Here is a 17,105-nt window from a genome sequence, read left to right on the forward strand (position 1 = left end):
TTCGTGCCGCGCTACGAGCTTGTAGATCTGCTATTTTTGAAAAATCGTGAAGATTTGTGCAAATCTTTGAAAATACTGTATACATTTTTAAAGCAAACATTTTTGACTCAAGTCTTTGCCTTTGGGGGTCCCTGAAACAAAATATATTAGAGATGGGGGTCCACATATCATTTTGACATGAAAAAGTTAGAGAACCACTGCTATAGCAATATAAGTTTTTCAGAAAACTGTCCTCTATGGTCTTCGTGAGGTGAGGTGTACCGAGAACATAATGGTTCACTATTCCATGCAGTTCCTTATAAACCCAGTAGCACTCATACGGCAGACCTTGCAAAATTCAGCTAAGAATGCCGCTCAGTCGGCCTCACAGCATGAGGGGGAAGGCTAAGTGATGAAGGAAAAGGATCGCATGCCAACTCCTGCACAGACATGCATAAAAAAAAACAGCAAAAGGTTTCTCATCTGCCGTGACAACACAGTACAAGTCATTCTACTTCGCAAGGGTGCAACCATGACTCATGATTATGGCGTCGACAATAAAACTCCACACTTGAGATAAGACTCAACCAAGGTTTTCTCCTTGGCTGTACTCCCTCTGGTCTTTATCTCTCTCTCTGTATGAGAACTGCTGTGAGAGAGCATTGTCTTGCCCTGCATCATCTGCCTCCCTATCTCGTTTTATTACACTGTTTCCATGCTCTTCCCAAGGCCTGCTGTTGCCTATGCTTGGCAAGTAAAATCCTGAGAAAAAGTCACCCCCACAACATGACAGTGTTCCTCAACGTCAGGTTCGGAGACCACCAGGGGCCCAAATGGACCTTTTACAGGTCTGTAACTCTGGTGAGTGTACACCTGGAACCATGTATTTGTACACTTTCAGACTTAAAGGGATAGTTCACCCAAAATATTACTTTTTTTCCTATCAATTAGTCACCCCATGGAGACTTGAATTCATGGATCTTTTTTTCCCCTAAGCCAATACTTTGATGACCGGCAGCGGTTCCGGTAGGACACACAAATTGTCTCCTTTGTATCTCCTACCGGAACCGCTGCCTACCCGTCCACTGGCTTAGGAATGCGACAAAAACTAAAAGAATATCCATGATTTCAAGTCTCCATGGGGTGACTAATCGATAGAAAAAAATAATTATTTTTGGGTGAACCATCCCTATATAGAGTCGTAGTGTAGATTGTGGTCCTAGAGATAAAAACATGGTAACAAACGAAGGTCCGTGGCCTATAACGCCAGGCCTGGCTTAATGCACAGGCTTTAGGGTGCGCCATTATTGACATTTGACAATAGTTTTCTCCGCCATACTCAGGGGTGCAATGCTCACTGGACGGCCTTGCACGCCGTGCCGGAACCTATTTGACTAGGAGCACGCGCATAGATTTAAAACTACTTTAAATTCGCACCTCAACAAAGTTTTAAAAAGGCTCCCGGCTCACACCTAGCGAATTAACATAGGAATAAGCCTAGATGCATATCAATTGTCCATTGTGTGACTTGCAGTGTAGGTGTTAAGCGACGTGCAAGAACATACCAAATGAGCATTGCATGCCTGGCCATACTACAAAGCTATAAAAGAAGCATAGGCCTAGCTAGCGTTGGCCGCCCCATCCAATCACAACCCTGACCAGGACATTTAATCCAGTGGTGGACAACAGCTGCAGCTCGTTTAACAGGCCGGCCCACTTTCAGTCGTGCTTTTATTTCCACTCTTTGCTCTACTCTGAATGCTTACACTGAGAGAGTCTGTCACCAGAAACCCAAAGGGAGGACAGCTGAAGACTCGCCTCTGGCTGAGGTGGCGTCAGTGGAAGCCTTGGGTGTCATTTAAGCATCTATATGAGCTACGAAGCGACCCTATTCCTCAGCAGTTAAAATCGGTTATTTTGTCTAGTACGGTGTAGGCTACATTGGTAACAATTAAAGTACTAAAAGTACGTAAGTCTAACATCATGTTTTAAATTGTTATATGGCACGTGCTCAGATATCCGTGCTTTCTCTATGGTCTCTTGGGGTGAACATTTTCCTGGGAGCTGCCTGTTTTTTTTTGTTTTCTGAAATGGTTCTTTAGGAATTTTGGCTTCATTTTGACAGCACAGTGAAAGGAGATCAAAGTTCAAAGCATCTCCTGAGCTGAAAGCTGAACTGTGACCTTGCGGCCATGTGGACTGGTTGAACCACAGAGGGGGCAGCCCTCTCTACCCAACAGTTTGTAGTCTACACATCAAAGTGGGATGTTGAACATCTCATATATACACACATACACACCTATCTATGATACATACAGTAGATTCTGCTGTTCTAGCAACTACCTTGCATCTATAAATGCCCAGACGATGGTAGGCACTAGGCAGATATCTTTTTGTTTAGTATCTAATAACAAGCACAGATTCCGCTACATTCATGGTCATGAAACAGAAGCACCTCCAGGACAAGCGCACAGGAAGCCAGACTATCGTGCGTTGCCTTTTGCTCATTTCTTTTTAAATTTGTATTATCATTCTATTTTCACCCATTACCTTTGTGAAATTATTGTTTTTGTGCATTGTTTGTGCAGCACTTTGTGTCTAGAAAAGTGCTATATATCAATAGTTATAGTGTCTTAGTTTACCACTTACATTGTGATTTGCGTGGATCTCTGTATTAGCAAAATCCACTCTCAGTAACTTACTAATCAACAGCTTAAAATTGGACAAGGAGGCCATGCCATTAGTCACTTTAGACCCCCCCCCCAGGTTTTCCTTCTTCAGCGGTCCTGCAATGCCATTCCTCGGAACTCGCACAGAAACACTTTGATGCAAACATGGTGTTCTGTCTCACACGCACACAAACATTAAAAAGAAACATTCAAACGGTTATCAATTCACATTTAATGCCCTGGGCTTTATTGTCATAATTTTGTGAGAGTTCGGTCACATTTCTTTTCTTTTCTTTTTTTAAAAAGTATTTTCAGCCTCCAGGTGGGACAAGTAAACGTCATCATGGATATATCCTGCCATTGGACTGGGCATTCAGATTCTGACACAGCAGTAGCCCTACTATGTAGGGCTGTCTTTGTGCCCGACTCTTCACAGAAGAGAATACATTTAATTCCCAAAGGAAGGCACCCAATAGAGGCCTGACGCGGAATATTTAACAAATGGTTACCAACACTGACAAAGTGAACTTTAGCCGACGTCATCGTTGCCTTCTACACCTGCTGGCTTGCAACGAGGGCTGAATATCGGTTATATTCTTAGTGATCATTATATTTATTACTTCTAATAATTGAATAAACGAGAAGCTTTTTTTCTGGATATTTTCTTTTTTTAAATGTTTTATAAAACAACTTATTGGGTAAAATATTCAAAGCATTTATAAATCAACTGATTGGGAAACATTCAAATAATTTATAAATCAACTTATTGGGAAACATATTAAAATATGTTTTTATAACGGACTAAATTGATTAGTCTGATTAATGGCGTAAGTCATATTTAGGAGGGTTGAGCAATTAATTTCTCTTTATGGACAATTTACAAGCTCACTTGTGGCGAAGCCACACGGCGAGCTTGTACATCTGCTATATTAAGTATTAGTTCGATTAACTGTTGCACCCCAACTTGCAATGCTGGTTTTTCATTTGCACAGAAATAAATATATTTTGAGAGCAAGTTTTTCCAACATGGCGGCGTGTAGGGCTGGGCGATATGAATTCAAATCAATTTAAAGTGCTATTTTCACTATTTTTATACCTCACCATTGTACAACCAACTATAATACAGGGTGAAGTGGTTATCGGACAGATCTATTTAGTCCATTTGTTGATATAAGAAAAAAATGAATACAAAAGCCCTTGCTTGTCGATTATAAGTGGGTTATTGGTTTTAAACATTGGTTTTGATATATTTTCGGTGTGTCAGCCGTCATCATTGGCAACCCATTTCCAAGCATTCCGATGCAGGCCTCTATACTTGTGGTTTTTGGCCTTGCAGCCGACTGGAGAATCTTTTTTCCCAAAATGAAAAACTCAAAATAAAAAAATAAGCAAAACGAAAAAAAAAAACAAGACGAAAAAGGGAAGAGGTGGAAAAACACAGCTGTTCTCCACGCTCCTCCACATCTCATTAATTTTTTTTCTTTCACAAAAACTGGAATGATACACGTAAAAACAGCAATCACTGCCTCTCGCCTCCCTTTTCAACCTCTGCATGATCCAAGTAACGAAAGAATGAACATCTTTCAAACACGACAAGCTTACAATCATTTTTTTAACCACGAGAACGAGAAAATACAAAAATAACTTTTTTTTTGTTTTGTTTTACAAAAAAGTGTGTTGTGTGTGGGGTTTAAAAAAATAAACAATGGCGTGCTCCCGTTTGCATGAAAATTGGGGGAGCTCCCCCTCCTTAAAAAGACAAACCAAAACACAATTAAAACAATAATACAAAAGCAGCATTGATATTTTATCAAAAATAAAACGAGAACAGAAATAAATAGTGCTTTGAATCAGAAGCGACTGAGTGCTTCTGGGAGGAGAGACTTCATCCATGTTTTTGTTGCGTCGTCTGGTCAACATTGCCCTACAAATGCAAAGAGCAGTGTATCTTTTAAAAAAGGTGAAAGGTCACAGCCCTAAATGCTACTCACTTTAAACCCCATTCACCTCTATACCACTAGTATACTTCTGGTGGGATGGGAGTCAGGTTTTTAAATATTGATTATTTTCTTTTCTTTATTCTATCCATTACTTTTGGATTAACCAAATAAACGTGTTTTTTGTTTTTAGATAAATACAGGAAAAAAAATCAAATCGTTTAAAAGCGTAAGGTCCATTTTATACTTCATCATACACCAGTGTATCGCAAAATTAGCAAAAAACTGCTGGTCTACAGCGGTAAGATCTAACTTTTTCATAATTTGTTTTACATTTCTTTTTAACTAAATGATCACCCCCTTAATTAAATTTTATTTTTTTTAAATAATGGATTAAATTGATTAGTTTGATTAACAGTTGCACCCCCCAAATAGGAGATGTTGAAGTGCTTACATGCTCACTTGATCCTTTGCTTTGTAGGGCAGAATGCAACAGGGTGCTACTCAGGAACAGTGGCATGCCCCCCCAACCTCCCACAACGCACCCTCCTCTTCCAGAGAACAAGACCACCACTAACTAACCCAATCCTGGCTCCTCTGCTCTGGAATTTGGATGGACGTCACCGCTGGTTTCTACATGATTTCATAGATGCACGACGTAGGCAATAGTCTCGCGTAGCCAAACAACTTATTCCACAATCTCCGAATGCTATAGAAAGTCTGGAACTACACCTCCCAAAAAGACGAGAAAGGAAGCCGTTATCCGTTTGTCAAATAAGAATAGACTCAAAGGAAGCGTTTCAGAAAGCATTCAGGAAATGTTGGGTTTTTGAATACAGAAATGTAGATAGGCTCTTGGCTCTTTGGCTGCTTTGCTCTTATCTGAGAAGTGGAGATGCAAAGTAGTTCCCTTGATGAGCAACTGCTGCTACTGGTTTACGTTATAGTTCACGTAAAATATATAATAAAATATTTATTTATTTTATTTTTAAATTTCCATTTCTGATAAGCAGTAAGCTTAAGCTTCCGATTATTTTGATTTAAAATCACGACAAACTTGCGCGACTGTAAAGACGAAATGGAAGCGAAGAGGACGCGTCACGTCCGCTTTATCCCCGGATAATTTGTATGACGGAAGCATTTGAAAAGTGTGGGAGGCAACAGTCTGGCACGCGAGACTACGTAGGTGATGGGTGCAGTGTTGGTATGTTTTTTCTGTGTGGTGGTGGAGGGGGGGGGGGGGGCTGCATTGTGTTCACCGTGTAGATGTTAACCAGGAGTCATAGCTACCAATCATTTACTACCCATGAAGGTACAGTGTACAAAGAAAACAAAAAAACAAAACCAACAAAAATAATATGAACAAGTGTAAACACAGCACAATAAATAGATAAAAAACCAGCAGGCTCCGCACCATGCATGTGATAAAAAAGACAATTCCCTATTTTAAAAAAAAAACCTCACAGCTCTCACACTCTCCATAAGTTACTGGTTTCTTTAAAGTTTGACTCCCAAGTGCAAAACATCACAAATGGACATGTCTGGATTCAAGTAACCTATATACAAGGCGGGGCTGGGGGGGGGGGATTACAAATATGTAGCCACTGTACAGATTCTTAGAACTTTTGCCTTATTTTCTCATAATTTACAAATTTCAATCTTTTTTTTTTTTTTTTTACTTTTGAGTTATGAAAAAAAAAGAGGGGAAAAAAAGACAAAACCCTCAAAATAAAAATGCCAAACAAAACAAAATGGAGAGATGAGAATTGCAACAGAGTCCCCCGGGGGGCGTTAATGTCGAGACCAAGCCGTTCTGTCTGTCTGTCCGTCCGCGTGTGTGGAGTCCTGCTGTCCCTTTTCTCTTCCTTTTTTTTGTGCATTTCTGACGGGACGACGCGCAGCACCGCCTCTGGGGTGCCTGCTGGGGTGTCACTACGTCACCTCCATGGCCATTGTGTTGTCTGCTATACTGTTGAGAGACGGCGTGTCTTGGTCGTGGTTATCCCTGTGGAAAAATGGGACGGGGGGGAAGGAATTTCATTTTAAACCCTTTGCTTACTCAGATAAGACCCATTTTGACCGATATTTTGTGAAGTTAATGAAGTCATAACTACTTAACCACTTAATAGAAAATATTTGAAAACTTTTGAGTATAATGACAGGCCTATAATAGGGACGCCAGGTTGACAGTGGTGAAAAATCGAGACATCCGACCGCATAAATGCTAATACCAAAGTCATCGAAAAAAGTAAAATTATGGCCAATATATCGGCCGGGCTCTCGTATGATGTATCATACATCATACGGGCCCTTAACACATTCCATGCCAGAGTTTAATCTCATAATGTACTCACCAGTGCCAGCGTTTTATTGTTGTTTTTTAGTTTTTTTTCATGTCGCCACAGACCTCGCTAAATAAGTTAAAAGTGCGCGTTCATTTGGTTCTAAACACACAGCGGATCTGTGAGAAACGGCCAGCGAAAATAGTTTCCAAATGCGAGCCGCCATCTTGAAGATACAGTGGATCAACGCTAAACAGTGATCAGCGAGGAGAAAAACAACAACCGAGAAAATCGAGTTTTAAACAGGATCCCAGACAGGAAGCGGATACGATCGAAAAAACCGGAACCCGAATAATTCTGTTTCCGACCGGAAACCGGAAACGGATCAAAAAAAATCGGAAAGTGCACCTGGGGCAATTTCAATGGGAATCGGCGGTTCGCGTAGATCTACGCGACTGGCACGCTGCGGCTTTAAATAGGTTCGCGTAGATCTACGCGACTGGCATTCAATGTGTTAAGGGTCCATTTGGTTTCATTTTACGCTCTCAAGAGTTAAATTATTGTTAATCATCTGCATTACTTAATTAAAAATTGTTATTTTGATTAACGTTAACATCATCTCTCCTAGGGTACCACCAGCATGGAATTGTGTACAAAATCGTATCCAACGATAACAAAATATTTTAAGTTTTGGGTCTGAGAGGCTAAATCTCATCAAATGGTGATCCGTGGCTCAAACCTCAAATGCCGAATAAATAATGGACCTTGATATGAAAAGACTAGACTAAGCAGAAGCTCACCTTCTGCCCCGTGGAGATACAACCAGCACACGTAAAACCTGCCGTCAGGTCAAACATCTCACCTGGAGCCCATGTCCATGGCTGGCGCGGCGGAGACCTTGGGCATCTGCAGGTTGTTGGTGGCGGCCAGCTTTAAGGCGGAGGGCGGCACGCTGCCCAGGGCCCGCGGGAGGTGGTGGTGGCGGCCGCCGCCGCCGGCGACAGACGGCGGCAGGCTCAGACGGAGGTTGTTGTTCCCGATCAGGACCTGAGTGGCGGTGGAGGCCGCCGTGCCGGAGTTGGGGTTGCTGCAGCCCAGGAGGCCCCCCAGCGCCGCCGCGCTGGAGTTGTGCGTGGCGCTGGAGAGGGACGTAGGGGTGGCGATGGTGCTGTGGAAAGGAGGAGGGGCCGAGTTGGCGGAGGGCTGGAGGAAGGTGGGGGTCGCCGTGGAAGTGGTGGTGGTTGTCGATTGATTGTTGTGGTGGTGGTGGTGAGGGGCCAGGGTGGGACTGGGAAGGTGGAGGCCCTTGAAGACACCTGTAGGGAGGGTTTAATTTACCATTAATGTTTACCTGTGCAGCATTTTAATATATGAAAAATATGATAAACTGATTGATTAAATTGATTAAGTCTTATTATGCATACATACTGATTACAAAAAACATGTTTTGTAGGACCAGAGAAACACTGGTGATGTTTACAAGAGTCACCTTGGCTTGTTTCTCAGCACAGAAAAGTTGTCTGCAGCCTAACTTCTGGACATCATCGTCTTATCTCCAAAATCACATTTATACATTAATGCCGGCAGTCAAGACTGCACAGTACTTGAGCTTTTTGTTGACTATTTCAAGTTCTCCCTTGTATATAAAATGTGTGTCTGATGTCATTTGATGTCAGTTAACTGACCTGTGGGCGGCAGGACCCCGTTAATTCCACCCGCCAACACCAGCTCCTCCTTGGACTTGAAGGCCAGCAGTTGGTCTGTGGTGACCAGCGCCGACGCGGCAAACTGGGCACTTGCCTGGTCCAACGTCTTAGACACCAGACCCTGCGGGGAGAGGGAACGTAAGTCACGTCAAGCAAATGATAGTAATACTGCAACCCCATTGACTGAACCTTATGAACGGAGCTTTTTTTTTTTAATGCCAAGCAGGAATTGAGTCAGAGTCGCCCTAAAGGGTTCAGGAGAATAAGGCAGTAGCACCATTTCCAGCTGATGTGCGAACTGTGATTTCTTAAATTGACTCATCACTACGACATGGGTCCCACGTGAGGTGGAAATCAGGGTGATTTACCCCACTGCTGCTCGTGTTTTGCCTACGTGCCTGGCATGATTATGACCGCATGTTTTGAAAGAAGACGGGGGGGAGACTTAACATGACTACATGAGCAGCCTGTTGAGCAACAGCGGAAATCCATAGGAGCCTTTACAGCCTACCTCTTTTCAATTCTCCCACTATTACTCTACTACACGGTCTCCTTTGTTCAGGACACAGCTCAATCTGTGAAGTGTCACACCGAATAGTGGGAGATTAAACACCGGCCATCAGCCAAATAAATGTGATTTGCGGCTGGTATATGGGTTCACTCAGACACTGTGACAGGCCATTGATCAGTTGCTTTTCTTCAAAAGGACTCCGGCTGGTAAAATAACCAACGCACTTGTTTTGCAAAAGGACAAGACTGAATGATGAACTTCAGGTAATGACTTTATTCCAAAGTGCAAGGAGCGCACACTTGAACGAGACTCTTTGTGGGCAGCAGTACAAATGCCTGCATTGGCCATTGTGGCTTTCTGACGAGTTTCTCCATCTTTAGAAGCTTTTTAGACAAAGATAATTTTGCCTACGCAAAAACGCGTATGACAGTGCATACATACAGCTCATTGTACGAGAACTCTTGGCACATGTCCATGACTTAATAAAAAACGGTGTGTTGGGTGTCAGTGTGGGTTTTACATTCAGCATTTTAACTCTGGCTATACATGCCATGTAGCATTCTGGAGCACAAGCCTTGGCATGCATCTTCTCTAACCAACACAAATCCATAGATGTGTACACTTGCATTCGGCAGTGTTGGCATCCATCGTTTACCATTCTGTGTGTTGTGTGTTTGGTTATTTAAATTCTTACTTCAACCTTCTTACGGCTGTTAAATAAATGGCTTCCGATTCATAGTCATACATCTGTACACAATTGTGTAAAAATACATATTTTGTCAGATCCCTAATGTATGACGCTCAATAAGCCATAACTAATGTGGCATCCTCCACATCACAGTTAGCTACGCCCCTGTATATTTCTGTTTGTGTATCTGAGGATGATAGAATGTGTGAATTTTGTGATCTGAATAATTGGATAATGAAATTCATTTAATTTTATATCCTCTTTGTATCATGATCTAAGAGGAATATATGTTTTTTTGAAGTCCATACTCCCGAATTTCTTTGAGATCACAAGATTCCATTTTCAGAATATACTACTAAAGTGTAGGATAGATACATTTTCCACTTAATTTGTACTTTCTATAGTCTATGTGCAGGTATTTATGAATGCATGTAAACACTATGCTGTTTATTCAAGTTGTATTATGAGTTGCAATGCTGGTTGGATAATACACCGGAATGTTTAACTGATGTGTCTAATAATCCCATGTGTGAGACGGGTCAAGCAATTGTCCCGACACAAAAATCATTCATTCATAAGCCTTTTTTAAGCTTCCCATGTGCAAGGGACGTTCTCTGACACCCAGGCTAGGTTTGTGTGTCCATATTTTACCAACCTGTGTGTTGGTTGTGTTGGTGTTGTTGGCCTGCTGTTGCTGTTGGAACTGTTCCAGCTGCTGTTTCTGCATCAGGGCCAGCTGTTCTTGGTGCTGTTGATACTGCTCTGCCGTGAACACTGTGTGGACACAAACAGGTGTTGTTGTAAAACCAGTCTCTCTGGTGTTGAGACACCAGGCCTGGCATGGATCATAGTTGATATTTGATGGCAGCAGCATTAACCACATAAATCCTAAGCATTCGTTGTACAACGAATGATGAAAATAGCTGATCTACAAGCTCACATTGCGTCGCAAACTTGTAGATCTGCCATTTTCGAAACTTATCTTTTGACAATAAATATTGACCTTGCTCAAAATAAGGACCCCAGGTTGAAAGTGGTCAACTATTGTCCTTATCACACTAACAGACAGCATTTTATACAATAATTTTTTGTATCGTTTCCTTAATGCAGTATTATTTATACTCAGGTGCTATTCAGAATCTCAGTCCTGCATTTCACAGCTTTTCCTTTGCGACTAATGTGAAGAAAAAGTTTGTCAATATTGTGCAACGCTATCAGACACTGAGCAGGCAGGATCACAGCCTAAACAAAATCCACACTACTATTCTGTAGGGTAGACGTTATGCAACACCAGAATAATACCATAACACAACACTGACAGACCTCAACAATGTCTGATCTGAACAGTATATAGGAGACTCGCATAAAATATTGCTCCAGGCTGAACTTGAATCTAAGATAGAGGAAGATTCCTTTCATTACATCCTTCTGTCGCTTCAGGACTTCCCTATATTCACGTCTTGATACAACTCGTTTATGCTTCTAAATTGACTTGTACTTGTAGGATATATACATCAATGCAATGCACCCTTCTTTCTTTTCTGCTGTTTAACACATTGAGTGCCAAAAACGGTCCGGACCGTTTTTGAGAAGCCATGCGTTGTGTGCCAAAAACGGTTATGACCGTTTTTGAGAAAAAAAATTAAAAAAAATTAAAAAAAAGTTTTTATTTTTTTTAATTTTTTTTCCCCTTCCCAGCACCAGGAGATATCATTTTTCGAAGATTTAGACTCCAATCCACTTCCTGGTTAACTTATGACTTGATACAAAAGCCTGTATCTCGGCTCTTGTGTACTTTTTTTCTAAAATATGTATTTTTGACTATTTTCGACTATTTTCAACTGGCTGCAACTATGGAACGGATTACCTAATGTTTTTAATTTTTTTCCCCCGATTGTACGAGACCTCTATGTGTGTAATGAGGGGATCACCTTGAGGACGGTGATCACTGAAAATATTTTGTGACTACTTGAAAAAGGTTCAAAAATGGTTAAAAATCCAGGCACCGACTGTACCCTGTTTTAAAAAGACCCTGGCACTCAATGTGTTAACAGCTGATTTATCGGTGTATGAATGTAATCTGTGTACTTGTATTGTACGTATCCATGTTTGTTGTTCGTGTTTTTATGGGACCCCCTCGAAAATGGGGGCTATCCCTTCAATAAAATCTACGATCTGAACTATAAACATGGAACTGCTTTGACCCCCGTTCAGTATTAGAATCAGACAGGGATGCAAATGTTTAGGAATTTCAGTATGTTAACCTCATTAAACAATCATTGATTATCTGAAGCTGAATTTCCCACAGGATCAATAAAGGTCTATCTACAATTCTATATCATACAAAGCTAAATACAGCTCATGATATACATAACACAAAATGATTGTTATACTCCTTCATCAAAGATTCATTGTGCCATTTGAAATACTGGCATTTTTGTAGAATATGAAATAGAAGAGATGGGAAAGGCAATAGTCAGACTAGTAAGCCTAGCGTAGAAGAGTCAACTTAAACAAAACTATTATATAAATGGAGTCCTTAAATCATGATTACATTTCACACAAAAACTCCTGTCGATACAATTGCAACAGCAAATCTGGGTGGGGAAGTAACCGACCAACACACTCAGCCCTCCCTCATAACACCCATAGTGCCCTTGAGCAAGGCACCTTAGGGCAGTGGTTCCCAAACTGGGGGTCAGGACCGCCAGGGGAGTCCCCAGATGATTAACTTAATGTCTAACATTGTTTTCTCACTCAACAGTAAACAAACCAACATACAGTATAAGCGTATACATCCAGGGTATCTGCACATTTCTTAAGTTACAATTCAATGACTTTTAAGACCTTTTTAATACCAAACGGGCGAAATCGTCAATTACGTACGAAAGAGGCAAACATTTTGAAAATAGCCCATCTATTATAGATCGGCTATTTATAGATAGATTACCCACGTTCAGAGACGTAACGTCTCTCACACACCAACACACCCACTCCTCCCAACTTACAGTAGCCTACACTGATTGTTCTACTTCAGATTGTATCTTCTCCTCAACACAATAGTACAATAGTTTGCGTGTTATTGAATATGACAAGGGCTGGTATAGAAGGAAATGAGGGGTAAAAACAAATTATATATTGTAAAATGTATATATATTGTTGTCGTTATGTAAACACAGGGCAAAGTTGCATAGTATACCAGTAATGTTAACTGTGGCTTCCGCATGGCATTTTATGATGGCGTTCGCACTAGTTGTGTAACGTTAAGGGTAAGTGATATTTGTGGTTAAAACTAAATGTTTTTCGTTAAAGGTTCAAGCACTATATTCTGATAGTAATCATTGCTATAGAATGTTTGTTCAGAAACAGGGGTCTCCCCGTCTCTCCAGCTCTTTAACTGATTCACTGCCAATCACGTAGATCTACGCGAACCTATTTAAAGCCGCCACGTGCCAATCGTGTAGATCTACGTGAAGTGACAAAAATATATTATTTTTTTCCAATTTGACCCAAAGACCAAGGAGATATGATTAATCAAAGATCTAGACTCCTATCCACTTCCATGTTAACTTAAAACTTAAAAATTCTGTATCTCGGCTCCTGAGTACTTTATTTTTTTCAATGAAAAACTCTGGCACTGGCTAAAGAAATATGAAAATACCTCTGGCAGTTAATGGGTTAACACACAGAACATCCATTTTCAGGTAGGTGACAAAATTTCAGCCAATCAGGAGAGAGTACCCTTTTATCAGCTTCATTTTTATAGTGTTCCAGTTACAACTTTGTCTGCTCATTTTTTGTGTCATCACTTCAAATTTAACTTGTTTAATCTGTATCCTGTCTGAGTTCTCAATTTTGATAGGTTAAAATTGTTATCTTGCGAGGGTGAGGATAACACAGTTTAACAAAGAGCTGGAGAGACAATGACTCCTGTTACTGAAGGACAAACACTATAGTAATGAGAACTATCAGAATATAGAGCTATTTAACACTTATTTTAACCAAAGAAAAGCACCCCAACTTTAACTGTGTTCTGATCCCCTTGGCTGCTTGTCTGCTGTGCGTCTGTGATATTTCTTGCAGAGTCATACAATCCAAGGCACCAAGACAGGGCTGTCTAAAAATGGGAGTGGGAGGATAGAAAGGCACACAGACACATACCTGCTGAATATTAGGTGCACCAGTACGAACAATTAAAATTTGAGGTAGCACCCGATAAGATTTGTGAGCGCACTCTGAAACCCTGATTAAAATAGGTTCTGGATTTCAGAAAACAGCAGATCAAAATATGGGTTCTGGATCTAAGAAAACAGCTAATGAAAATAGAGTGGGCTGTTCATGGCCCCCCATCACTCCCATTCGTTTACAGCAGGGGTCTTCAGTGTTTTTCAGGCCAAGGACCCCTTAGTTGAGAGAGATGACGCTGGTATAGAATTGTGTTGCAGATTTCATGGATAGCTTCATGGACATGTTTGACAGTACTATCATCTGTGTTGTAAAACATTAATTTGTTTATACATTTTATATATGCAATCGTTTCTATTAATAGGTTGGATTCCTTTGTCTCTGTACTTGATCTGCACTTTTCCCCCTCTAGACCAAACCCCTAGCTCTTTTTGGCAAACATTCACCCCAGAATATGTATGCTATGGTTTAAGTGGTTAATGTAAATACACACACCAAAAAAAATAGTATCACACAAAGATTTGGCAGACCCCATGTAGTAACTCTGAGGAACCCCTAAGGGTCCCGGACCCCCTGTTGATGACCCATGCTTTACAGAAACAGAGACAGAAGGCACAGAAGATGTACAAGAAATATGGCCCTTATTTGAACTTGACCGCAGGCCAGTGGGACAAATAATGATGTGGTTGGCACATTAACTTTTGAAGCCACCAGGGTATTCTGGTTGAAAGGAATTCTGAATCAGTTACTAACTGATATCAGTTTTTCAGTTCACAATCCTGAATTGAAAGCTGACAGACCACAGTTACATTCTGCACAGGTCAGAGGGGACACAGCGGCAACAAAATCAAGATTCAATACTGCATAACCCATTAAGTTTCTACACAATGCAATTTATCAGAACTAAACTTGGTCCAGACTGGAGGCACATCACTGATTTTCCTTCATTTGGGTTAGCAATTATTAGAGTTTGAAGCAACTTTGACAGGAGAGGAGGTTAGGTCTGATTAATTTCATTTGACACATGTATTCAAGGAGATGAGAAAATCATCAACAGTTACAGAGGGATACCCCAAGTCTTTCTCTGGGGGCGAATGTGCCTTTACTTACTCTCACTCACTCACACACGTTGTCTTTTAACAACACCACTTGCGTTGTGTGGGAGTTTCCTGGTTTCCTCAGGGGTCACAGTATTAGTGAAACCCCACCTTACTCAGCAGGGCAGGAGGCCTTTAGTTTATACAATATGAAAACAACTGGTGGCTTTACCAAGCTTTTCCCTACAAAGAGAATAAGGAAACCTAGCAATGTTGTTGGGGCCGTTAAGTTTTTATACACATTTTCTGTAATGGATCTACTGTGTCTGGTTGCCCCGGTGTCTTCTACAAACAAATCTACAAACTACTGTTTATTTGTGTATTGGTACTAGACCTAGAAACAATTTGCCAATTTTTTACCCCATACAGTTTGAAAGCAATGTAGGTGGTGTGTGGCTAGTCTGGCTACCACCTTTACACATCTACACATTGATGCCACCGGTGAGGATATACAAAATGACATGTAGAATGAATCCACCAAAATTATTCAAAGGTCCTACTCATGTAGCCTGTTATCCAGCCTGCTTCGCTACGTTTGGCGGACTTTTTTCTCTCTTCGCTTCTCAGTCTGGAGAGCACCCTATTGACTCGTTTTGCAGAACTACACTGGAACTACATATGTTACGTTGGGCAACGTCGTTGCTGATTGGATGTTGTTCAAACGAATGACGAATCACAACGATCACACTGTTTTTTTTTTGTCCCGCCCCGCACCACAGACCAATCAGAAGCCACGGTAGGTTTCGAAGCTTTTGGCATGTCCCGCCTCCCTTAGAGATAGGAGGCTTTCCAGACTGAGAAGCGAAGAGAGAAAAAAAAGTCCGCCGAACGTAGCGAAGCAGGCTGGATACCAGGCTACCTACTCATGGGGTTCAAACGAGGCTGCACTTCGGAAACTGATTTAGAGCCTGCGCCTAGCCATCCTGAACTGCCGCTCTCCATCCTGGACGGCGTGTTTTTTAATATTCAGAGCACTCCGTTAGCAGCCAGCAGTACTGACTCAGTTCTGCACCTCTCATATATCTATTTATACAAGACCGTTTGTAATCGTCTCCCTCAAGCCAAGAGAGAGAGAGAGAATGCAGGCATTAATGTATTCTAGTAACAAAAGTGGGTCTGCAAGCAAAAGGGCTCATTTGATTTACCATATGTGTGTGTGCCTCAGTCTGTAGCAGAGAAATGCACCTTTGAAATGCCTCATCAGAATGCAATACAAAAAGGCAGACGTTGGCCAAACAACAGCAGGGGTTGGCTTTAAAGCAAATTGTTCCCCCCCCCACACACACACACTTAGTGAAACAATGGCACCTTACATAATTTCATGCATGGAGACATTTTCCAATTATGTTGGTTCCTCTACACGGCATGCAGTCTATAAAGGTTACTCACTTCTTCAATTTGGCTTTCACACTAATAAGAGCTTCAGAGCAATGCCAGGGGGGGGCAGGGGGTGTTCGTTTGACTACTCTAATGAACTGCCAAACTCTCACCTTAGAGGCGGTACCCTGCTGCTGCCTTCATATGATTGACTGCTCAATGTCTACACACTGCTTCACAAAGCCAATACCCTCAATGCCCAGAGGAACTTACAACTTTTGGATCCAGTTTGCCTGTGGATGGTGCAGGTCTTATACGCTTCTTCGTTGCAGCTATTTTAGCATGTTATGAAACCAACTTAGGTAAGTCTTTGTATGCATGGATGATCGGGTGTCCAGGTAACGATAAGCAGCGCAGGCACGAGTCACCTCCAGATTTTTTTTTCCAAAACAGAGAAATTTGCGGCATTTTGGGCATGTTTTTTGTTTGGTGTGAACAATTCAAGTTAAAGGCAGGGTAAGTGATCTTTTTTGGTAAGTTTATTATTTTGTTAAAAAAGGTTAAAGTACTTTCTGATCGTAATCATTGCTACAGAGCGTTTGTTTGGTCACAGGGGTCTCTCCAGCTCTTTAGTAAACAGAATATAGTAAATTTTCAGGTAGGTGACAATTTAAGCCAATCAGGAGAGAGCACTGAAAATGCATTTTTTTAATAAAGAGCTGGACAGACATGGG

At 41.3% G+C, this 17,105-nt stretch overlaps 1 protein-coding gene across 3 annotated transcripts in view; it reads right to left on the reverse strand.

The window, feature by feature from the left end:
- Positions 1-2,872: 2,872 nt before the first annotated feature.
- LOC308077649 (enhancer of polycomb homolog 1-like) overlaps positions 2,873-17,105 on the reverse strand; it is a 37,583-nt gene continuing 23,350 nt past the window's right edge. For 2 of the 3 annotated variants that reach the window (XM_080418466.1, XM_080418465.1), the window contains exons 11-14: positions 10,428-10,546; positions 8,553-8,694; positions 7,730-8,183; positions 2,873-6,590 (exon numbers count right to left, since the gene is read on the reverse strand). In XM_080418466.1, coding sequence (XP_080274592.1) covers positions 6,518-6,590; positions 7,730-8,183; positions 8,553-8,694; positions 10,428-10,546 — 788 coding nt within the window. In that variant the 3' untranslated portion in view covers positions 2,873-6,517. The remainder of the gene's footprint in view (positions 6,591-7,729; positions 8,184-8,552; positions 8,695-10,427; positions 10,547-17,105) is intronic. The other variant, XR_013932420.1, reaches the window with a different exon arrangement.

This window comes from Gymnoscopelus braueri, assembly GCF_963280865.1.
Source record: "Gymnoscopelus braueri genome assembly, chromosome: 21".
In the NCBI taxonomy this organism is placed as follows: domain Eukaryota; kingdom Metazoa; phylum Chordata; class Actinopteri; order Myctophiformes; family Myctophidae; genus Gymnoscopelus; species Gymnoscopelus braueri.